This window comes from Patagioenas fasciata, chromosome 2 (assembly GCF_037038585.1).
Source record: "Patagioenas fasciata isolate bPatFas1 chromosome 2, bPatFas1.hap1, whole genome shotgun sequence".
NCBI lineage: Eukaryota > Metazoa > Chordata > Aves > Columbiformes > Columbidae > Patagioenas > Patagioenas fasciata.
In genome coordinates, this window is record NC_092521.1 from 159463171 (window position 1) to 159487394 (window position 24224).

The 24224-nt window shown below is 40.1% G+C and overlaps 1 protein-coding gene across 1 annotated transcript in view; it reads left to right on the plus strand.

Annotated features, from left to right (window-relative positions):
• Positions 1–24224, plus strand: part of PTPRN2 (protein tyrosine phosphatase receptor type N2) — a 651416-nt gene that overhangs the window by 541719 nt on the left and 85473 nt on the right. The window contains 2 exon segments of the mRNA XM_065830742.2: positions 883–1095; positions 22204–22398. Coding sequence (XP_065686814.1) covers positions 883–1095; positions 22204–22398 — 408 coding nt within the window.

Here is a 24224-nt window from a genome sequence, read left to right on the forward strand (position 1 = left end):
GCCTGACATAAGAGCCACTGTGTACACTGCAAGACAGGAGGAAATTAAGAGCTGGCTAGCTGAATACGGAGCAGAAAATTACTAATAGAGGAGAGATAATGAATAGGCCGGCTAGGCATTCATGGGGAAAAATCCATTTTGTTACCACGCGAAATTAGGTGGTGGAAAGGAGTTTGCTAATTGTTCTCATCTTGTAGCAACCAGGACTGAGGCAGGGGCGTGCTTTTCAATTCATTTCCCTGGTAATTGTGAAAGGGGGAATGCAGGCCAAATGAGTCTTGCTGCAATTTGCGCGCCTGGTCTTTTCATTTTCATGTTGCGTTTTTAATTGTTGCTAATATAGCTTATAATGAAGCTAATGAGGGGAAATTATTGTACAACTTTTTAGCACATGGAGACAAGTGAAATGCACTAGAAGGATTTTCTCCTATTGCTGCAAAAATAATAGTAATCTGGAGGAGTTTGGAACTATCGGGCTTTTTTTATCCTTTTTCTTCTACAACAGACAAAAGGAAGAACCGCCACTTACTTTTTTTTTTTTTTCTCTGTTGTTCCGTGGTTTATTTTTCACTCCATGAAAAAAAAAAAAATCGGATTTTCCCTTGGTGACCGTGGCCCTGGATGCGGGGGGGGTGCGGAGCTGCGGGGCGCGGTGCGGTGCTTGCGCGCAGCCAGCGCGTCCGCCTCCGCCTTTCGGTAGTTAAATGCAAGTCGCCGGGAGGGGAAGGGGCGGAGGGGGCAATGCCAGCAGCGCTGTCCCTGTCCCTCCGTTCGCCTCCATCCTTGGCTGAAAGTTCGCGCTGACGGGTGTTTTCCCCCGACGGGGTCTCGCTGCTCCGCGACCGCGCAACTCAGGCGCTGCCTCTCTCTCCTCCCCTGCAGAAAAGCAACGTCCCGCCGCTCCCGCAGCGCGGGGAAGAGGCAGAATCCGCCAAATTCCTCCTCCTCACCCTCCTCTCCCTCGCCTGCATCGCCGGGGTCTTGGTGGCGTCGGGGGTCGCCTACTGCCTCCGCCACCGCGCCCACCACCGCCTGAAGGAGAAGCTCTCGGCCCTGGGAACCGACACCGGCTCCGACGCTCCCGCTGCTTATCAGGTAAGGACCGAGGCTCCCTGCTCCGGCCCCGCTCCCCGGGCTGCCCGGCAGTGCCCGGGGGGACCCGCCTCGTACTGGGAGGCGAGGGGGTGGGTTTGTTTCCGATGCTGCCCTCCTCCCCCCCACACCCCCCCGCCCCTCTCCATTCATATTCCCGCGGATTCACTGTAGCAGCTTTTTACTGCTGGGTATTAATCTTGGCTATTCTGGTAGTTGCTGTAAATTCGTGCCTAATTAGAAACATTAAAAAAGAAGAAGAAGAAAAAGCTCTTGCTATTGAGATTCTCTGAAAAATAACATTAATATCCATAATCTGTCACCCCTGCCACTATTAATAACGAAAAATCTTTAACATTTATGAGGAATGGATTGCATGGTTATCTGAAGATGTCTCTCTTTTTGAGTAATCGACTTCTTCAGGGTCTGATATGAAAAGAGCCTTTGACCCGATCTGTTGCCACCTTCTGCCATTATTCAGATAAAATGAAATCTAATGCTGATAAATGGGGAGGTTAACCAGGACTGGTTCTGGGAGAACAATGGTAGCAGATGTGTACCCAGTAATACAGGAGGACTGTGCTCAGATTTCCTGAAGTAAATCAGAAACCTCAGGCTTTCTCTTTCAGTTTCAAAAGTACTGGGTGGAGAGACACTCTGTATCTTCCTGGAGTTTGTTTTAGATCATGGCGCTTATTTCTTGGTGTGTTATTGGTGTGGTAATGCATGTGTTATGGTCATATACCACACAGCCCTAGTCTGCTATCCGAAAATATTTAGAGTGAAAAAGAATTCAAGAATTTTTAAGCGTTGTCGCTGTCGTATCCCTGTCTGCTGTGTACCCATAGGGCACTCTTCCCTCAAGTTTTATTTTACCGTCTTGTTCTGCTTAGGATCAGACATCACGGCCTTTCTGTATTCTGGAGCTGAGATAGATTCAAATTGGCAGCTGAGAGCCATACGGGAATAAACTCATATTTCCTCACAAAGTTTAGGTCTGCCTGTACCTCTTATATCTTAAAGATGTGATGTATTAAGTATATCTCTACAGGCTGGGTCCAGGGAGATTTTAGTACAGAGTGGTAAATATGGATGTTTCTGTGACAATTAGTATCTTCAGGAATTGTTTGCAGTTAAAACAGAATGTTTACTGAAAACAAAAAAAAATCTTGAAATTACTTCTTTAAATTGAGTGATTTCCAAAGCAAGAGCGAGCAAGTGCAAGAGCATTTCCAGTGGAAAAAAGGAGCGTCCTCCAGGATAAAGTGTGAACAAAACAGCAGTTTATCAGATCAGTGTTGTTGGTTGTAGAGACCGTGGCCATAAATATTTTTGTTTGGTTTTAACAGGGAACTTGCCATTGACTCATTGAAACCACAGAAGCAATAGATAGTCTTTCTTCCATTAACGTGAATACAAGAATTCTTAATTTTGAAAAAAAGGCCTCCAGGTTCCAAAATCACACTTGAAACTGAATTTGTGATAATTAACAGGACAATCTTCCTACTGACAGCTCTAATTAATAGTATCTGTAATTAAAATCGTGCCCTTCCAGCAGGAAAATTGTTTGAATTTCTTGGAGTGACCTTTTTTGCCATTTCTCCTGGGAGTATAGTGGTTAAGTTGATATTGATTTTATAATGAGCTCTGGTTTGTTTAATAAGAATCTGTAATCCAGACACTAAATGAAATGTGTGCTTCATTTCATCTTCCCAAATTTATATATATTTTAAAATTTTCCTAGTTAGATCTGAGAGTGACATTTTCTGTTTGAAAACAACAACAACAACAACGCTTTGAGGATGCTGCTCGGTTTTTCAATAGCAAGACTGTATTCATATTCTTTGTTCCTGACCTTTGGGCCCAGTCCTAACCACCTGACTTCTTAAACATTTCTATTGGTTTTTCAAGGGAACTGTAGTCATGAGTGGGAGGAAAAAATGTTTTTCCTTAAATACAAAGGTTTCTAGGGGCTTGGCTCGCCTCCTGTGGAAGTAAATGGGAATTTTGCCATTTGTTTCAATGGCAGCAGTAGGAGGCCCCAGTATAGGCAGACAAAATACTCAGGCAGTTTTGATGCTGCTAAGTAGCGTTTTATCAAAATGAATCACTGAGCCTGGTCCTTTATATAATAAACTATTCATATGGATTTGAAGAGAAACAGGATTGAGCCCTATTCGGATCGTCAAAATCGCCTTATGTTGAGCTGTGTTAAATGTAATGGATATCTGGTGTGATGCATGTTTTGGATAACATCAATTGGGTGTCAGAAAAGCATCAATTATCTTTTTCCTCATCTTCCCTGATACTCATAGGGGGATAATGTAGCCCATGTGAGGGAAGAAAAAACACAGATAGCTTTCAAAATTGTACCTACTTTGTTCTCTTCTGTTAAATGTTTCCCAAGTATCTACTCAGTTAACTCAGTGTATTTTAAAAATGTGAAATATTTCAGCAGCTGCTGCCACTAGACTTCAAAGCATGATACTCTCATGTGTTGCTGGTTGCAGCTTAAGTGACAAAATTCCGATTTTTTTGTTTTTTAATTTGAAGGGGGAGAAATTGGTTGGTAAAAAAGGGCCTGGTGGCCCAATGTGATTCGGAGAGAACACTGAAATATCACTTTGATTCACATGCTTCTCCAAATGTCAGTGTTTTATATCTTCACGTAAACAAGACTGACCTAAATTTTCAAGTTTTAGCAGAAGCGTTTTTCATCCTAACCCACTTCAGCCAGGAGAGTTCATTCGGGGTTTTACTCTTTCCTTACTCACCCTGTGAACTTCGAAGATGGTTTTTCCCACAGCTGCTGTTTTTTTGTTTGGTTTTGTTTTGGTTTTAATTTCTCCTTTGCGCAGTGAAACACCAGCTTTAGAAGGGGAGAACAGACAAACCATATTGCCAGGGAAATAGCAGGTTGGCTGCTAAGTCTCCCCCCGCCCCGGGTAGTGCCTGTCATGCGATGTCGCCCTCCCTCGGGTATTCTCCTGCTAGCACAAGCAGTTCTGGTGTAGAGCCCACCTACCTGCTACTAGCAGGCGTATTTCTTGTGTAAGTGCAGGGGCAAGTAGCCAGTCTTAGGAAGAACAGCCAATGCCATTTAAAAGTTGTAGTTGGCAAATAAAAAATCTCTGCGATGCCTTATGAGCTGCTGAACAGCCCGATGTGGCGTGAAGGGGCTGTGGTGTGAGGCTGGTTCTTCAGGTGTTAAAGGTAAGATCTGGGAGACTAAACCCTATGGAAAGACTAAGTAACACTAGGAAGGGTAGATACACAATTGCAACTTCATTGATCTTTGAATTGCTAAACAACAAAATTATAGGCTGGTTTAATTAGGCAGTGGCTAAGGAGCTTTTCAAAATTAATGGAAGTAGTGTATCTCGGAAAGTGTTGCATGGGCATGAAACACATTTTATACATAAAGGCGGGCGATTTTTGTGTAGCTTTTGAACACGTCTCCTGTCCCTTCAAATCACACGTGTAATGATTAGATAAGTCAGCATTAGCAGTCAGGGATGACTAAAAAGAGGTTCCTCCTGCCTCCGCGGGGCCCCTGCACATGCGCACACCTGCACCCGTATTTTTAATTGTTGCTCGTGTTGCTTTGATCTTCTTTGAAAAGCAAGTTTAGCATTCTGCAAGCCCACTCTCTGGTCCGGGAGATTAGGGAAGAAGCGTTTTAGGAATTTCGAGCAGACACTCTTTGATTTATTTCACAACACTGAGCAGATTTTCTTCATGCACTTTGAAGCCTTTAGAGCGTAACCCAGAGAAAAACGGGCATTCAGACGTCAGGGGCGGGCTGCAAACAGGGCCACTAAGTGCACATCTTACTTGTCACTGCTCCCATTAGTGAGCAATTTATTAATGTAATGAGTGTATGTTAGTGACTGCTACTATTTAGGGATGCTCTGTTTGATTCAGGGTGATGTATTTGTGAGTCCAGCTGAACCCTGGCTTTTGACCTTCGTGTGGGGAACGAAGGGCTGTGTGAGATGTTAAATCATCAGCATATTTAATACTTTGTGCTGCAGAACTTTACTATGAGCATGGTGTTCTGCATCGGTGGTAATGCACTGCAAAACGTTGCCCATAATGGAATTTAAAGGCAAAAGTTAAAATGCACTGAAGCTGGCCTCAGAAAGCCAGCCTGTTAATATTTTATGTCAATAATGTTCTTTTTAATTTTCCTTCACCTCAGCCAAAAGAACTTCCTTTAAAAAGATAGGGGTAAAGACCAAACAGTTTACAATGAAGTTCCTTCTTAAACTGCCTGCAGTATTCGAGGTTACATGCGCCATGCACTGTCAGTGCAGCTGGATCACATCATCCACTGTTTTAAAAACTTGTTCAAATAACTTGATTTGGCAGGCATATAATTGTAAATTATATGTTAAATTCTGCATTCTCACGTGTACTATATTATATGGAAATTATATATTCCTTTGTCAAATACAGTCCTATTAATTACATTATCCTTCTGGATTCAGACTCACTAAGAACTTCTCTGTGCTTTTATAGACTTGATCCTGCTGGGTTTTTTCCATAGAGATCTTAAGAACGCAGTATTTATGAAAATCACTAAATATTTTTCTGCAAATGTTGTAAAAGGCGCCAACTGAAATAATCCACTGGAAACATACTCTCTACTTAAACATCGTGCCTGGTTTGTGTGTGTAAATACAGATAAATCATTACCCCTGGCTTCATATTTTACACTCTAGACTGATTTCACTAAGCGAACTTGTATTTAATAGTATTGTATATTGTATATTAATAGTATTAGGCATTAATATTATAGTAATACTGGATATCAGCTCCTTAAAAAATAGAATTTTGTCAACTAAGTGAAACATATGAAAAAAGGAAAGGAAAGGAAAATTTTAAATTTTACTGTCACTATTTATCAAGTTCTTGGTAATATTCCAGTTATAATAACAGAAGGTTTGGGACCAAAGAAAGCTGGTAAACTGGAGGTAGTCAGTACCATAAAGTATTACCTCCTATCTATGTAAAACTTCATTTTCAAGGACCCTCGCTATACTAAAGCAAAAAAGGTATCACTGAGGACAAAGTGTATTCAGTACATGAGTATTTAGTAACCATTTCAGTAAGCAATACATTTAGTAAGGATTTTGGGTAGATGAAAGTTTTGCCTTAAGGCTGAATGCTATGAAGGGCTTGCCTGTGTTTTCTTCTGGGGAAAACAAAGGACATAATGCATTTTTAATCTTTTATTTTCCTGTGTCCTTATTAAAAAAGAAAGAAAAGATAATCTCACGTGATTATACAAAGCAACAGGACAAACTGTAATTGTTTGTAATAAAAGATGCACAGGGAGGTTTATGTATTAGAAGAGTTGTTCTTCCCCATTTAAATGTGCTTATTGTGTATTATGTGAACAATTTTCTCTATCTTTAATTAGAATTTTGTCTTTAAATAAATTCTTAGGAACCTATAAATACATTATATGTAATGTTGCTACGTAAACCACTGTATTTTAAGGTGAGACAGTTTTTGTAATGTACAAAATATATATTCTACGCAATAGTAATGGATAGCAATAACAGGAGAGGAAAAAGAAGTGGGGAGGTTTTTTAAAGTGATTGGAAGAGAGCTTATCTTATGTTTAAACACTTCATTGAAGTCAGACAGTGGATGGCCAAAAAAGAATGAGGCAAAACGGGAAGTATACAAATATGGATTTCACTTCTGATCTGGTGTTTTATCTGATTAGTGTTTAGAACAATCCACAATTCCTGTGGTGCAATGGACTATGTAATTCCCTAACCTTGCTTCCTGTGGTAGCCATAACATAGAGTTAAATGGTAGTAATGTTCAAAGTAGCATTTCAAAACACTATATGAATTTATACATCAGCAGAAATTTACCAAACATGCCTGTTTGATAAATTGGGGTATAAACACAGAAATAGGGGTGCGTTTGCTCCCGCACGCACAGCCCCGGCCGTGGGGCAGCTCCGAGGGAACTGCGCTGGCTGGGTGAGAGAGGTTCAGTTGGCTTTTTACCAATAGCTGTCCTCCAAGCTTTTCTTATTTAAAAAAATAACTTTTGTGAATTTCTCAGTGTTGGAGAAATGGACTTGCCCTGACTGGAGGGAGGTTTTACCTTTGCAGCCCAAGCCCTGGGCAGCTACAGCAGTGGCAGTGCAGCAACACTTTTGAGTAAAATGGCCTTTATATTAGAGTGGGCAGGCAGAGAGAGAGGGTTTTTTGCAGGTGTGGAAGGAAAATGAGCATACACGCAACTTCTGGAGTGCTTGGATGAGAAGATGCCATGTGGGTTTAGATCTGAGTAATATAAACCATCTTTTTCAAGTAGTTGACTGTTTATCTGTGTAGGACTAGAGCAAAGTGGATGAGGTGATGTTGACCTTCTCCCCTTACCTGACTTCGTTTATTTTTCCCTATCTAAAGAGTACAGTATTTGAGCTTGGTATTTTGTGGAACAAGGACAAGTGTGCTCCAAGCATCTTGTAGTCTAATTTCTGTGTATTTAGGATGTAAGAAAATGCTAAGAAAAAAAAAAATGTAGGAGAGGAAATTAAGTTAGTGACTCATTTTTAATTACTGGGAAATCCAGCGTCCTTACCCAAACAGGCATTTCTTAGAAAATGTGCTGGAGGTGCTCTAGACTTGCAGGCTGCATCTCGCCTGGTAAATTAAACCGGTAAATTATTCGAATGGCCCTGGCACCATTTCAGGCCAAGCCACCCAACTTTTTCCCAAACAATTTCTCAGCACAGTTAGCACAGGCCAAGAAAAAGACATCTATTCATTCACCGGGCAGTTTTCTTAATAGCTTGAGTGTCGCCACCCTGTTCTAGAAGGTGAGAATTACTGTTGCTTTACCACTCTCCGTCCTGGACCGCTGAGGTTGGGATGCTGAGCATCCTGCTCCTGCTTCAGAGCCCATTTCACCCATCCCTGCTGTGCTGCGGGCTGTTTGCCAGCTGAGTGTGGGCTGGTTCTGGATAAGTACAATGGATTGTCTCCTTCTGGTAAATTGATTATGTCCCAGTGCCTGTATGTTATAAAGAAGCCAAAGATAACCACAGCCTTGCCTAATGGGCTGGAGAGTATTTGATCTGTAGTCCCAGGCAGTACATCATCTCAAGTGTCCCAATTTCTTTCTGGAATAACTATACTGTCTTCAGTGGCGTTTTTTTTTTTTCTCTCATGTAATGTAGAGGATAATCAGGCCTGTCTTTCCTACATGCTTCTGCCCTTTTTTCTGCTGTAGGATTTTACTTTTTCTTTTGGAGCAGCTCTGTTATCATGTTTCAGGTTTGACACATTCTTCTGCTGTATATTCTCTGAATGCTCAGCAGCTAACACTGCAATCTGGCTTGCTGAGCCTTTCGTATTCCCTCAGAGTGCTGCACTAGAAGAAAAAAATATATATTTTTTAAAAAAGTTTTTAACTGTGAAGTTTTCTTTACTTGTGGAACGAATCTTGTATCAGGCTGGTGTTCCCTGGGAGACAGTAGAAGCTGATTTCTATATGTAAAGAACCGTTGTAGATTGTGTTTGTTGGTTCTTGTAGGACCATGTTGCCTGCGAGCAGGAACAGGTTGCAATTTATTCTCTCAAGCCTATGAGGTACATAAAAAGCATTCTTCTTACTGCTTTCTTCTGGGTGCATCTGTTCATCGTGCACACCAGGCTCACGTTGTGGGCGGTGAAAGGGAAGAGGCGTGGGGGATGCAGCTGTGTGTCCTGCCCAAAACCAGCGGGATCTCAGCTTCAGGCATCTCTGGTCCTTCCTGCACTGTGTGTTTGCGAAGGGTTTGAAGCTGACTGCAGCCACCTAAGGTTTTACCTCTATGGTAAAACCATACTTACTGGGCTCTCTTGTGGGACAGATGAACAAAAGTAGGTTTCAAATCCTCAGCTTTCCCCTGCCTGTAGCCCTGTTGTGCTGCTCTTTCAGCAAAGCAGATGTTGCAAGGTTGAATATTCTGGGATGACTGTGATGGGGTGACTCATTCTATTGTGGTATAAACTTTAAGAGAAGAAGTTTGGGTAGAGCAGACTGGAGCGATCATGCTGCTCAACTGCTTCGGTCTTCCCAAAGGCACAAGTGAGAGGTGGTGTCTGGAGCAGCCTCAGGAGTGTGCGTGACACGCGAGGGCACAGGGACCCATGGGCTGCCTGTGTGCAGAGCTACAAAGAGTTGGACGTTAAGGATGTGATGACTGGACAAGAGCTCTCATTTAAGCCCTCCCAACAGGGACAAAGCTACAGCTCCAGGGATGAGGCCCTCCCATCCAAGATATTTTCCTTTTCATATATTTACATGCACAACAGAGATCTGAATGCTTTCTAGCAGTTTAAAGAACTGTAAAAGAAAATTTGAGTGAATTCCTGCATGGCAGCAAGGTACAGGAAAGGACTGAGACAACTCAGGGCTGTGATTTTTTTGCTCTTGCAGGTTCAAAGCTCTCATAGCACCAGTGTGTTGTCAGTGTATGTCAGCTGGGGCACTCCTGCAGCTCTTCATCTTCCAGTTCAGGTTCTCAGCTTTCAGCATTCAAATCCAGTTTTCATCACTTGTATTCTTACAAAACAACCAAACCAAGACTGAAGAAGGGAGGCTGTAAAAGGATGCTCCTAGAGGTTAAATCTTTCAAAGAACCAAAACTAATTTGGAGGGTGATGGGAAAGAATAGCTTTTGAATCAAAGAAAATAAAATTTGGTGTTGGTGGTGTGGTTTATCAAAAGGATAAAATGCACAAAGTTTTCTCTAAGCTTTGCTGATCAGTTTCTAGACTTTCTACCAAAGACAAATGAGTGATGGTTTATTGATGTTTGCTTGGGATGACTGCATTCTGAACAAGAACAGATATTGATCAGGGAAATAGTTTAAGTTTTAATACTTCAGACTGATAAAATCCTACTCATTTTGAGTGCAGTTTTTATTTTTCTGTTTTTCTGTCTAGCTAACATAAATTCAGGCTTCTTGATGATTACTGCTTTTTCTTTCTACAGAGAACTGGTGCTGCTTCACAGAACTGTGTTCTGGCAGCATCTCAGAGTTCTCAGAAGTGGCTGATCTTGCCCTCCAAAGTGGGAACAGCTCATCATTATCATAACAGTCACTTTAGGTATTGAGTTTACGTGCTTACCTTGGCTGATTAAAGCTACCTCCTTTCCCATTATCCAGCATTACTTAACATGGAGATACATGCATTTCATGCAGGTGGGAAGGCTTTTCCTTGGTGGTGCTGTCTGACAATGGCAGAGGTAGATGGTTTGAAGTTGGCTGCAGTAGAGCAGTAACTACGAACCCTCCCTGTTTTCTAGAACTGCTGGTCTGAACATTCCCCTTATCTTCAAAAATGTGTCAGGGAGAATATTCACGTGTCAGAGAAATACTGATCTTTCCCACTATCTGTGAATAGAAGAACGAGGGAAAGATGAAAAGGAAAAATTCAGTATGCTGCTGCTTTTCTGACAGCATGGGGAAAAGAATCTTGGATTTTACCTTTTTCCAACTTCTCAACTGGAGTTTCTCCTGGCTTCCTGGGAAAGAAAAATGCCTTGTTTGGTGTGAAATGGTGTGATTTACTGGAAGAGGTTTCACTGCAGTGGATCACAGCGAAAGGTGCCAGTGGTTGGCTATCGATGTAACATAGGAGGAGAGAGGTGATGGAGCCAAATGTAGTTTTGGGACCAAGAACAATCTACATATGTAAAGTCATGTTATATAGTAAAATTAAGTCATATAGCATCTTCCTCTGTAGTCTGGGGAAATAATATGTGCAGTAAAATGGAAATGTGAGCATGTAAATTCCATATAATGTCACCCACAAGAGTGAAATAAAGAGCTGCAATTCCTAATTAACCTCACCGGAAAGCTCTTGAGTGTAAAGTTAAAACATACAGAAGGGTTGCCTAGCGAACTGTTCCAAATTTCAGCTTGTTTTTGAAGGTCTAGGTCAGACCAATGGCTCTCCAGGCACTGTTGACTAATAATTTTGTTTGCTTGTTTGAGGGCTTTAGAAGTTAATGAAGTATAAATCAATGCTTGAGGCTTCTGTGAGTGCTGGTCACTCCATCTCTGAAGGAACGTTGCAAAAATGGAGTGAGGAAAAGGTGACAAGTATGATTAAGGGCATGGAAAACTCATATGAAGAGAGATAGAAAAGACAGATGATTTCTTCTAGAACACTAACAAGTGGCAGTGTAGAAAAGGAAAAAGTATATAAAAGAGGAACTGAAGAAAGAGTAAAACTCTTATTGTCACTTCTGCATAGCACTATGACAAGGACCTTTAGTTATATTAAATACATAAAATAAAAGGCTAATACAGGAAAAGCTACCTGCATAAGACACCTGCAATGTGACACGCTATTTCTGCAGAATGTTGGTGGTGCACAAGTTTTTAGCAAGAATCTCAAAAACCAAAGAAGCATGTTAAAAATAAAAAATATTCCAGGTGATAAAACAGTTGATGGTGTTTTAGAAGATGCCTATAACTTCATGCTAGGTCTTAAAATCATCCAAAGTTAAGATGTGACCATTTTAGGAGTGTGCCGAGCTTGTACGTCTTCTCTTGTGCTGTTCCCATAGTGCTTCTTGCAGACGAACTGGTGCCTGGTGGAGAGGTCCAAGGCGGCGTAACAACCCCTGTGCTTGCATGAGTTGGCAAAGGGAAACTCAGAAGCTTCAGTAATGGCCAAGGAAGTTTTTTCTTTAAAAGCAAACACACACATTAACACCTTGCTGCTGCTGTGGGCTGTTCCCTGTGGGTGCTGCTGGGGGCAGGTGAGGGATGGCAGGGGGTCCGGGGCTCTTGCCAGGTGGGCAGTGCTGGGACACACCTGTGGTCTTGTTGTATGGGTAGACAGGGCGGAGCAAAGGGAAAAGTGCATTTTTGCTGTTGCTGCTGTTTTCTCCAAAAAGTGAAGTCTCCTTCTATCTCTGACTATCAGTACTAAGATCTGAGTATAAAATCCCTCAGTTTTTCCGGTATCTCCTGTAACACTAAGAAAGTGAGTGTGTAGAAATATCAACAAACATTTTTAATCACTGACGACTTTTGTGTGTGCGTGACAGTCCTCAGAGACACAGCGGAACTCAGTGAAACTGTATTTTTCCATAGTTTAGGAGAGTTTCTCAATATTACAAAAACCTTTCCTCATAAAAACCTGTTATGACTTACAAACAGCTTTGTAGATCCTTTTTTTTCCCCACCATTTCCTTATTCGCAAACATTTGCATTTGTTCTTTCTAGCAGAGTTAAAGAGTGATTTTCTTTTCATTTTCGGTGAGGAATGGGTGTAAGCAATGACTTCAGTTTTCCAGTCAGGAGAGGGTAAGGGCTGGCAACTTCTACTCTCATGATAAATGATGTTATGAAAAAATATTGTTGCTGATGGCAATACTTGATAAATATTTCCTTATACCAGCATCACTTCTTACGTGTATACCCTCTTCTATGAAAAAAAAGCAAAAGTATTTGAAGATTTTACAAGTTTTTAGGACTTCTATTTGTATTTCTCTGACTGTTTTTAATATCTCTGTTACCACAAATACAATTACACAGACGTAAGGAAAAGCAATAATAATATTTGCAATGGGGTAAAATAACATTTTTAGGCGTAAACTTGTGGTTATGTTTGTGTCTTTCCAAGGTAGAAGTGCATTCCGAGTCCTCATGGCGAGCTGGGAATTCTTGTTTCTAGCAGAAATGATGTCCCATTTTTAGTCCTGCAGGGCAATAAAACAGTGGACTGTACAGCCCTAATGTATATCTTTCCTGAGAAACTACAGCTGGCTTGGGACTGAATTTTTTTGCCTGCTTTGGGCCCCAGGCAGCTATAAATGCTGGGAGTGAAAAACAAAACGTTTGTGGCAGTTCTCTTTTAGAGCGCTGGCATCAGCTAGAAGCTGGTTGGGCTTTGGGTGGGTTAGACAAAGTCAAAATACATGATGAATTGGCACATGGTTCTGCGTGGCCTTTCAGGTTAATTCAATCATTACTATGGTTTATTTGTAACCCATACTCCGCTGTGTGGCTCTCACTGTGCTAGCAGTGAATTTACTGTGTGAATTCATATTAAGAAACAGCTGTGCCCTCATGAGCATGTATTTTTGTTACTTAAGATGAACAAAATATGGAAAGGGTGAAGTTTGTTTTACACATGATTTTTCTCTGTCTAGTTACACCTTAAGTAACCTTTCCTCTCCCAGCTTCATGCTTGTATTAAATACTACATGCTGAAATGTGGGGAGTACAATTTAGAAACCAGCATTGGCTGAAACCACCAAAAAATATATTCCTTTTGTTTGTTTGTTTTGTGTCAGGTAGGTCAGTCTCATGTCCTGCTGCTTCCAGACTTGTGGTTGTCTGAGTTGCAGGACACTGCTCAGAGATTGCCAGGGACACCCTGAGAAAAACCTCGGTGCTTCTACACCAGGTGATCTCAGGTGACTCAGGTCTACAGTTTGCAGGTCTTTCCTATTAGAGATGTCGTTGTGCAGGGGAAGTACCAGTTCAGATCAGTTTAAAGAAACATGAACTTCATAGAATCATAGAATAGTTTGGGTTGGAAGGGACCTTCTAAGCTTGTCCAGTCCAACCCCCCTGCCATGTGCTGGGACATCTTCACCAGCTCAGGTTGCTCAGAGCCCCGTCCAGCCTGGCCTGGGATGTCTCCAGGGATGGGGCATCCACCACCTCTCTGGGCAACTTGGGTCAGTATTTTACCCTCATCATAAAAAGGTTCTTCCTCATGTCCAGCCTGAATTTCCCCTGTTTTAGTTTAAAACCATCACCCCTTGTCATGTCATAACAAGTCCTTCTAAAGTCTGTCCCCATCTTTCTTATTGACTCCTTTTAAGTGCTGAAAGACCGCAACAAGGTCTCCCCAGAGCTTCCCTTCTTCAGACTGACCAGCCCCAGCCCTCAGCCTGTCCTCAGAGGAGAGGATTTCCAGTCCTCTGATCATCTTGGTAGCCTCATCTGGACCCTTTATTTGGATATCTTCTGTCTGTGAAGTCTAGTGTACTTGCAGTCACGTTAAGTCAGGCATCTGTTTCATAAAACTGTTCCGTCTTATTTATAAATCAAAGATATAAACTCTCACAGTCCCAGTTAGAGTGATGTTTTGTATTTTTCTATAGGACAAAAATCCCTAGTATGGTAACCTAAACATGGTCTTCAAATTTCACTGATCCTCTGAAAAGCAGTATTATTGTCAAAGAAACCTGTGCTTTGCTGGCATGGATAGCAGGGAAAAAACACAACCACCATTATTTCAGGGAAGTATCATTAGATCTATGCTGTCCTGTCTTCCTTGGTGACACAAACCATGTAAAAGACATCTCCCTCCTTCAGGAGCTTCTGGGCTATTTACCTCATTGATAAGAGATTACTAAGAGAATTAAAGTAAAAGTATTTCCTTAAGCTCTATTTCGTAGTCAATGTCTTCATTTCTGTTTGTTCAATTTGGTAATATAAGACTGTGTAAATGCTTCAATTTAAAGAGAGGGAATAAAACAAATAAATGCAAATATAGGAAAAGTAATTTTCCATATAAAGATAGCCATGTTTCTTTGCCTTTCCCCCCCTGCATGGCCTCTGCTTTCCTTATGTACCTTAAGAAAGGGGAATTGTAATTACCTGAGTCACCACCAGGAAACACTAGCAATGCTAAAATAATTGAAATTTTTAATTTCACAGACCATAATAAAAATTGAGGTTTTGTTAGGAAAATGAGTCTCAAGCTTGCATTTGACTGCAATGTTCTCACAGAGAAACAGCAGCCCTGCCTTTCAGGTCTTTTAAAAACCAAACAAAGCAAAACCCCCACACTGAGACCCAGGGTTATATCCAGGTAAATAGAGGATGGTGCAGTACGAGAGAACAGACAGTAAATTGAATTGGACAGACTAAGACTGTATTGACAATCAAATAAATACGTATTACTTTCTTTTCCCTCCCCTGGATCTATCACATACAAGTCTAAATAAATAGAAGTTGTGTAGAATATGGATATATAATGATACGTTTGATGCTGTGGCAAAGATGAGGTCTCTCAAAATATTACTTTCAAACATTTTTCCAATACCTCCCTTTGTTCCTTTTCTGAAGGCACACTGATCTCACTAGTTGCCTTTTCTAGCAAGGGTAGAAAATATATGTACAAATATTCCACATATGTAAGCAGCTCTTTTACTCGTGGACAAAAAGTATGTTAAAATGAAACTAAAGCTTGAAAGTATGTTTCAATAACTCAAAAATAAATGGCAATAAAGCTGTAATTATCCCCAAAGCTACAAACACAGTAAATAAGTTGAAGTTAAATTTATAACACCTGCAAGCATATTAAGTATGCAAAAGCAAAACAAAGGCAGCCAAATGACTTTAGCTTCACCCTGTAGTACCACTAAGCAAATTTAGTTAGAGAATAATGATGTTTGTAGTCCTAGATTCATTTGCTTTAAAAAAATGAGCTCACTTTTTTTTTATTATTATTTTTTAAATCTCCCTGTATTATGACTGCATCCATAGCTGAACAGTTACATTCATGCTGTACATGCAGACCTCACCTCATCCTGTGAATAATACCTTCTTAATTTAAAGGAAAGTGAGGCTACTATTTAATTAAGTGTATTAAAGCTGAGAAGAAAACTATTTCTAAAAATCTTACTGTTCTAAACCTAGCATATGAAAGATTACATGTATTCTTAGTTTTCATTATATATTTTGTTATAAAGTATAGCCTTGAATTATTTAGAATTAACAGTCAGCATTTTTAATTTAAAATTTCTACAAAACAATTTTGTTTTGCATGTAAAATGAATAGAATGTTATTGTGATCATGCCTGTTTAAAGCAGATTTGTTACTGATAGAATATTAGGCAGGTCAGGTTGAAAGGGCTCAGTGTATGCTCAGCCATCACTTTTAATAAACAGTAATTTCTTCATCTAATGTCTCTTTGTTTTCTTAATAATTATACTATGGATGGTCTGTTCTCTCTTGTATTTTGTTAATTCTGAAAATAATCGTGCCACACTTGTCTCTGGACTAGCTCAAGTGATTTGCATTTGAATTTGTTAAGCAAAAGATTTTGAAAAGCATGGAAACATTAGGCCTATTTCCTGGACTTTGTTTTTAGAATTATGTAAATTTGGGGATCAGTTACAAAAATAAATTATTTTCATTAATAGATAGTAAAGAAATTATATTTCTTTTTCTAAATAAATCAAAAAGTTGGAGTTTCCCTCAGATCCCAGATTCCTATAACTTTAAGCAGATTTGAGGGGAATGTGACTGGGGAAGACTAGCAGTGTTGTAGATATGAATCTATTTTCATTTACTTTGGACTGAACAATTTCATTTAAAATATGACTGGTACCTAGCTAGATGAGAACGATTCACGTGCAGTGGTCAGTGGCTGGACTCAGAGTACCTGAAGATATTGTGTCATGAATTCGCATGAAGTAGGTATATTTTAATAAACAGCAACGTCCTCACTGGAGGCAGCTTTGAAGTGGAGCGGCTCATCTTTAAGAGTAATGAGTGGAAGGCCTAGGTGCATCTTGGCCATCTCTTAACTGAGATGCCCAGGTCAGGTCCCTTGCCTCTAACATGCCACCATAAAACAAGATTAAAAAGCTTCAGTGTTGCCTATTCAAGCCTCAGTTCCAGCTCATTTGAGTTCCATTCTTACCTATACTTTTATTCCTTGGAAGGTTGTATACATAGGTTTCTCTCCAAAACCAAGCATTTTAGTAAACTGTGTGTTCTTAATGGATTTTCCAGATACTTAATGCAAGATTGATGAAAGATTAAAATTTCTCCGAATTATAATCTGCTGTCTTTCCCTTCTGTGATTGCCGATGGCTAGGTACGTCATGAAGCCAAGTGGCAGAAAACGCCGCTGCTGTCACTGTCTGGGGATGTCCAGGAGAGGTGGCCTAACATTTGTGGTGGGAAGCAGGTTGCATCTCTCAACCAGACCTGGACAGGCATCTGTGCAGTGCCTTTCTGAACAGGCTCAATGTCTCCTTGGTTGAGAGGAGAGTTTTTTACTCATCTCTTCAAGCTCAGAGACCCATCTAACAAAGCAGTGTAGTAAGGGTGGCTCTCCATCCACGTGGTGGTGTCCATTAAGTGCACCAAGTCTATTAATGCCCTTCTCTAAGGGCAGATAAGCTGCATTTATGCTGCAATGTGGTTCATTCACAAGTGTGCCTGAGGAAATAATTGTTTCTTCATGCTTCTCCCTGCCTCTTTGAGGACAACCAAGTATCGGGAACACTTTTAAACCTCATTGGAAGAGGTCCAGGGGTTTTCTGAGAATACTATTTATGGTTTGTTTAAGGTTATCAATTATGTCTCAAATAAAAAGCTCTCTACATATGATCATTGTGCTGTACTTTGAACTCATTTAACTGGACATTATTTACAGGATATTTATCTTGGTTATGGCAGTTTTTGTCACGCAGCAATATTACTTTTCCATTATATACTGCATGTGACCACCACGTAAGTTTGATAATAAATGTTGGGAAATAAAAAACAGAGTAAGTGCCTCAGTATGATAGCAATTCCCATGTGATGGGAAATAATGTCATAAACTTCAAATTACCTTTTAAATAAATGTTTATGTCCAACCCATCCATTAGATCATAGCCTGAAGGGTCAGGAGGATCATTTCTTCATATTTCACTGTATGCATTATGATTGCTTTTTTAGGTGTAAATGATGTTTTTAAATGAAGAATGGCACTCAAACTATACACAAACAACGGCTAGACATTACTGAGTCGCAGTACGGCAGAAATAGCCTCAGCCACTCGGCTAAATATAGAAGTGCAGCAGTAAATTGAATTCATTCTTAGAAAATATTTTTAATGGTGTACGTGCTGAGACGATACAGAAATACAGCTTGTGTCATTCTCACAGTTTGCAGCTTTGACATTTTAGTCAAGTTTAAATTCTAACTGTGGTTTGGTAGATGTCTGATTTGCTAAATGTTTATGAGAGTAAAGATTCTGGAGGGTGGGGAAGAGCATACCTGAGTGTGCAGAGAAGTGTACAGGTGACAGATTATCCTATTAATGAGGCTCTTAACCATCTAGGGCTTTGTGCACTTGTGAATTGATGCCACCTCTGAAAGTACCCAGGGATGGTGTTTCCCTGAGAGCACCCAGTATAAAACACCCCCCACTTTGAGATGCTGCTATTCCTTATGTCTTTTGCAGGAATGGGATAGAGCTGCCCATCTCAATGGTGAAGCAAACCCAAATCCAACGTTTAAGACATTTCCCTGCTCTGAGCTGGACGTCCCTAGTCCACATGTCCCAGAGGGACCCTTTTGGCTCCCCAAAACGACCCATGCATCAAAACTTTTATACATGGTGGTGTTAACACATTGAGATGCTGGTGTGTTCAGAGAAGGGTGATGAAGCTGGTGAGGGGTCTGGAGCACAAGTGTGATGAGGAGCAGCTGAGGGAGGTGGGGCTGTTCAGCCTGGAGAACAGGAGGCTGAGGGGAGACCTTATCGCTGTCTACAACTGCCTGAAAGGAGGTTGTAGCATGGAGGGGGTTGGTCTTTTCTCCAAGTAACAACTGATAGGATAAGAGGAAATGGCCTCGCATTGTGCCAGGGGATGTTTAGATTGGATATTAGGAACAATTTCTCCATGGAGCGGGTTGTCAGGCATTGGAACAGGCTGCCCAGAGAAGTGATGGAGTCACCATCCCTAGAGGGGTTTAAAATACATGTAGATGAGGTTCTTAGGGACATAGTTTAGTGCCAGAGTTCGGTTATGGTTGGACTCCATGATCTCTTCCAACCAAAATCATTCTATAATTCAATGATTCTACCCCTGCAGTGCTAGGCTAAAACCCAACCTGGAGTTGAAATGGTCAGGCTAACAGGGAAGCAGCTCTGAAGAAGCAGAAGCTGTAGGTGTCCTGAGGCTGCTGACACGCACGTGGGAATGGGACAGGTTCCTCAGCCTGGGCTGGACTGGCTGGGAGTGGGGGAAGGAAGAGCTGTCAAGGGCAGTTAGACCAATCTGGAAATAAATTCAAACAAAAAACTTCTGTTTACAGGCAAGGGAAAACCCATTGTCTTGGAGATTTAGAACACCAATCGAGAAATGCAGTGTTGTTTTTGCTGCAACTATGATTTGACCTTCCTGTTTACATCAAATATGTTTTATTGTGGTGTGCAGTGACGTGGTTGCTTTGTTTAAGGTATCTGACAGTTACAGCAGTTCTGGGAATAATTGTTTTCGTTCTATATATGTGTGGAAAGAAGCATGCTAATGTTTGAGATCAGGTTACTTTTTTTTTAAAAAAAAAACCACCTTATTTATATTTGTTGTTTTTCTCAATGGTACCTTCTTTCATGAGGGCGATGAACATGTTTAACTTAGTTTTAAAACAACATTCCTTAGTAACATATTAAAGGCTTCATGCCCAAAACATTCTTTGTAGTTGGAGGTTAATATCTTCTAGAACCTGTTGGCTATAATATCGCTTCTTTTGTCATTATCATTTGTGTAAAAAATGGTATATTAATTTATTGAAGTTCATTTGATCCTGATTCGTTCTTGTTAGCAGAAGCCTGTAGTCCTTTTCACAGCAACCACTTGTAAAAGCAGAGGGTTCTGACTTGAGGCAGGATATGAGCAGCAGGAACAGATCAACTTAAAAACAAAGATCCTGTTTGAGTACAAATGCTATTGTTAGCACAGAGTTGGGGTGAGTCAAGTGGCAGGATGTCTATTAGAATATAATAAATTTGTATTTACGCCACATGGCATGCTAGCCAGAAGACACATCCTTTTAGCAGTTATGTGATAACTACGTGTTTTTACACCTTTACTTATTGTACTTTTACCTAGTCCAATAAGCCATTCCCTCCAAGAACGGCTGATACTAAACATCTGAATAGCTTTTTGTTTTTTGTAGATTGATTTTTCTGTCTAAAAAGTTTCTGCACTGTTATACTATTCCCAAAATCTGCCAAAAGCAGAGATTTGAGATTACACTGCTGCAAGGTCATTCCGAGGCTAGCAATAGCCATTCTGGACTATTACTATCTGTTTTTTATGATGTGTGTGATCCTTCAGAGAAAAGGAGAGGGGTTTTTTTAATTTGACCCTATATTTAAAAAAAAAATAAATAATTACAATAGCGTTTTTCCTTTATTAAAAAGTCTCAGTTTTAATACTGATAGTTAACTGACCTATCTATCGCTAATATATGTGACTCCATTTCGAAGTATTTCTGAAATTATGTTTTTTTCCTAATATTTTTCCTGTTCAGGTCAGTAGGAAGTAATAAAGGTACAATGTGACAGCAAACTTTCTAATCAAGTGGGGGAAATACCCTACTTGTAAAAATTTAAAAATGTTCTTACATAACATGGACAAAATTAATAAATATACAAAATGCAGTGATGGAGTCAGGTAGCAGTTTCATATAGGACAGGCTGCACCATTATTCCAACAACAGACACCATATACAAGGAGTAATCTGTGCTTCCCAAGCTTCTGGTAGCTGTAACAGACAACAAAATATATCTTGTTTATGATACAAATTATGTCTCAGTGTATCTTAATTTGTATATGCGTATATATATATATATATATAAATGTGTTACACAGCAAAAAAATAGTAAAATTCTACATAAGCATCTCTATTGACAAGTTGAACAAAAGCTTTGGGAGAAGAAAAGGGAAGGTTCTTTAATGCCTTGTGGTGGCAAGAGGAGACTCAATGTAATGGTTTTAGTGGCTTTCTTTGAATGGTTACTACTGTATGGGCTAGGATACCACTTCAGTGTCCTAAAGTTTGCAAGGTTTAAAACAAAAAAAACCCCATAGTCTTAAAGTTATGTTTCTATCTCCTGCCTGAAACCAAGATTTTATTGCACTTGATATATGGAGGTTTTCAGATCATCCTGCTGATGACACTTGGGCTGCAACTCTGTTATCAATGAATAAGAAAACGGAAGCCATGGCATTTCAACAGTATGAATTCTTCAGACTGTATTATTTTGTTAGCCTGCAGCAAGCGACTGTGCTCTAAGAACTCATCTGTGCAGAATGAGTAATCTGAGACAAATGTGTAACCACACCGCCTGTGCAATATGTCCAGATACTATGGACTAGCCGGACTTGCTGTGCACCACAGGCAGCCAAGTGTCTCTCATGGACAATAGACATATGTTAAAAAATGATAATTTTTTAAGATGACTGGGATTTCACCACACATAAGTGATTCTAAAAGCATTATAACAATGACGGTGTAACTCTGGGTCTGTTTATCCCATTAGAGTCAGAATTTTAGTTTTACCAGCAGGATTTTCTGTTACCTAACCAGAATTGTGTATTTTTGTATTAATTCCATGCATGGAAGCAACTTGAAATATGTATTCCCAGTGCAATCTATTTCTGTGTTTTAACATGGCTTGCATTAGCATCTGTGATAGCTTGAATTTTCTTTCTTTGCCAAAGCTGCTTAAACAATACAATGACAGATTTCTGCTTTTATTCTTTGTTAATGTCATTCTTCATCCTCTCTGCCCCACATCAGGGAGGAAGTGTTGTGAGTTTGCTATTTTAATGAAGAGAAATGAGGCATCTATCAAGTAGGATTTATATTGGAGAGCACATCAATTCAGTTGCCTTGAGCTTGCTGAGTTTGCATATCCAGGGCCAAGTAGCGCTCTCAATTACTTCTGTGCAACCCCATTAACTTCAGGAGGTTGCGCAGCTCAAAAGTGGCTTTGGAGAATGTGGGGCGATATTAGGGGAAAAAAGGATATCTGATGGAGAAGTCAAGCTCCAAAATATTATTTTTGGTTATCTAAAAGGAGACGGGCGTGCAGTCATAATTATGCTTTTGAAAGGTTGGGGTAGTCATCGTGTAGTAATTTCATTGAGTATCTCTTTGTAGATGTGCCTGACAGAACAGACAGCCTCCCAAAAATCACTGCGGTGAGGGGGAAAACACTTCCAGCCCTGGGAACATATTGTAAATCATATGTCTTTAGTAGACTGTATCCTGTAATTACTCTTAACCGTAGGTTGTTTCTTCCTCTTTCTCTCTCTAGGAGCTATGCCGCCAGCGCATGGCAGTGAAAACTTCTGATCGCCCGGAGCCCCTGCACGCTTCTCGAATAAATAGTGTATCTTCACAATTTAGTGATGGGCCCATTCCCAGCCCCTCGGCCCGGAGCAGCACGTCGTCCTGGTGCGAGGAGCCGGTCCAGTCCAACATGGACATCTCCACCGGGCACATGATCTTGGTAAGGCCTTCTTGTCTTCACAACACGAGAAATGTCGTCAGAATTTAAGGTACCTGCTCAGCTTTCGGGAAGAGATAACTTTTAAAGAATGGGAAGCTGCCTTTTCAGAGGTGAAGTAAATATTCCTGAGCTTCATTGGTTATCTTACTTTTGTATAATTAAAACTAAAGGGATTTTAATTTCCATGTATTTTTCATTATAGTGTTTTGTTGCTTTTCTTTCTCTGTCCGGGGATCATTCTTTTATCTTGGACATACAAATTGTTTGCATGCTTGCTTTAAAAAAGATAAATTAATAGAACAAAAGGACAACACAGGACTTATGTTTACCTCAGTTTGGACAACTGAAGAAAACTGCTAAATTTCTGATCAGCTTGCTGTTTTTTCTCTTGTATCTTTAGTGTGCAGAGGTATCTGAACTGAGAAGGCAAAAGAATATTAGTGATATAGAGCAATTTCTTTTCCATTACCCTTAGAAAAAAGGGATCTGAATTTTGAGCCTCTCCTGAATTTTGTTGTCCTTGGCTGGATTTCTTCCAAACTAGATCTCTTTTATCTTTGAAATGATCCAAATGTATTATATTAATGAAGTCTGCATTGGAAAACTCAGGTTACTTCCAAACACAACTTGTGACCAGTATCGATGTAGAAGGTGGGCACGTGAAGATCCATGTATGAAATGGCTTTAGCAGCCCAAGACAGACAGAGTCGGGTTGGGACTGCCTGCAGCTGGTTTCTGTGTCTCTCTCTTAGTGTCCTGCTGGGACAACTTTGGAGTGTTCCCCCACTTTTTGTGCCTTATTTTCCTCCTTTAAATATTTGCCGTCTTTGTATAGTGCATTGAAATCAGCTGATAAGAAGTTAGGTGATGGTGAAGGTGATGAGTCAGGTGTTATTTTGCTTTCCGTGTTTGATTTCTGCTAGCTATTAGTGCGGTTGATCTCAAGTAAACACCCTTTCCAGTTGGTAGCCTTGCTGTGCTTTTGGCAACTTCCCTGTTGATTTATATCAACCCCACTCCTCAGTGGGCTTTCTCAGAAGAAAACTTCTCTTCACTATGTCATACTTTGGGTTCATAATTTTTCAACTTCTCTCTCTTTTTTTTTCCTGGAATATTATTTGAAAGTACTGTTTCCCAAGATATTTTTTGAAGTTCTTATAAGCCACCTCACCTGATAGAGAAGGAGTGAAGGCAGGCAAAACCCAAGGAGCTAATTTGACCTGAGCCAAGTTACTGACCTCCTCCAGCCTTCATCAGATCAGCTATAAAACTGAGCAAAAGCAGGGCAGGTTTGTAAACCAGATGCTTCATCTGAGTATGGCATCCTGAGTAAATATTTCTTCTTTTGCTTCTGCTTATTCCCCCCAAAAAAATGAGTTAATTAAGCATTATGTTAAAATCTGGTATACAAATGCAGTTTGGAAGGGTTGCTCTCATGAGATAAAATCTTTTGTCATAGTTTTTACTGTCCCACTTTTGCCTAACCAGAATTAAAGTTCACTTGATATCCTTTCATAGTTAACGAAAATGCTTATGAGAAAAATAATAACTTCAATTGCCTAACTTTAAAATATGTATAAAATCCTGATGCGAGTTTCTAAGTCAATAGATGTGTATGGAATTAAGAGCAAAATTTCTTATATAGTTGGAAATACATATTTAGTATTTGCAAACAGTTTCAACTACTTTAAATTGAGCAAATTTTTTTTTTTCAATCACATTATTGAGAAAAATAAAAAAAATCACTAAATCAAGCTTAAAGGAGAGAAAGTTGTGCATGGGAACCACTTATTCTGGCTCTGGGAATTTCTGCAAAATTGCAAGAA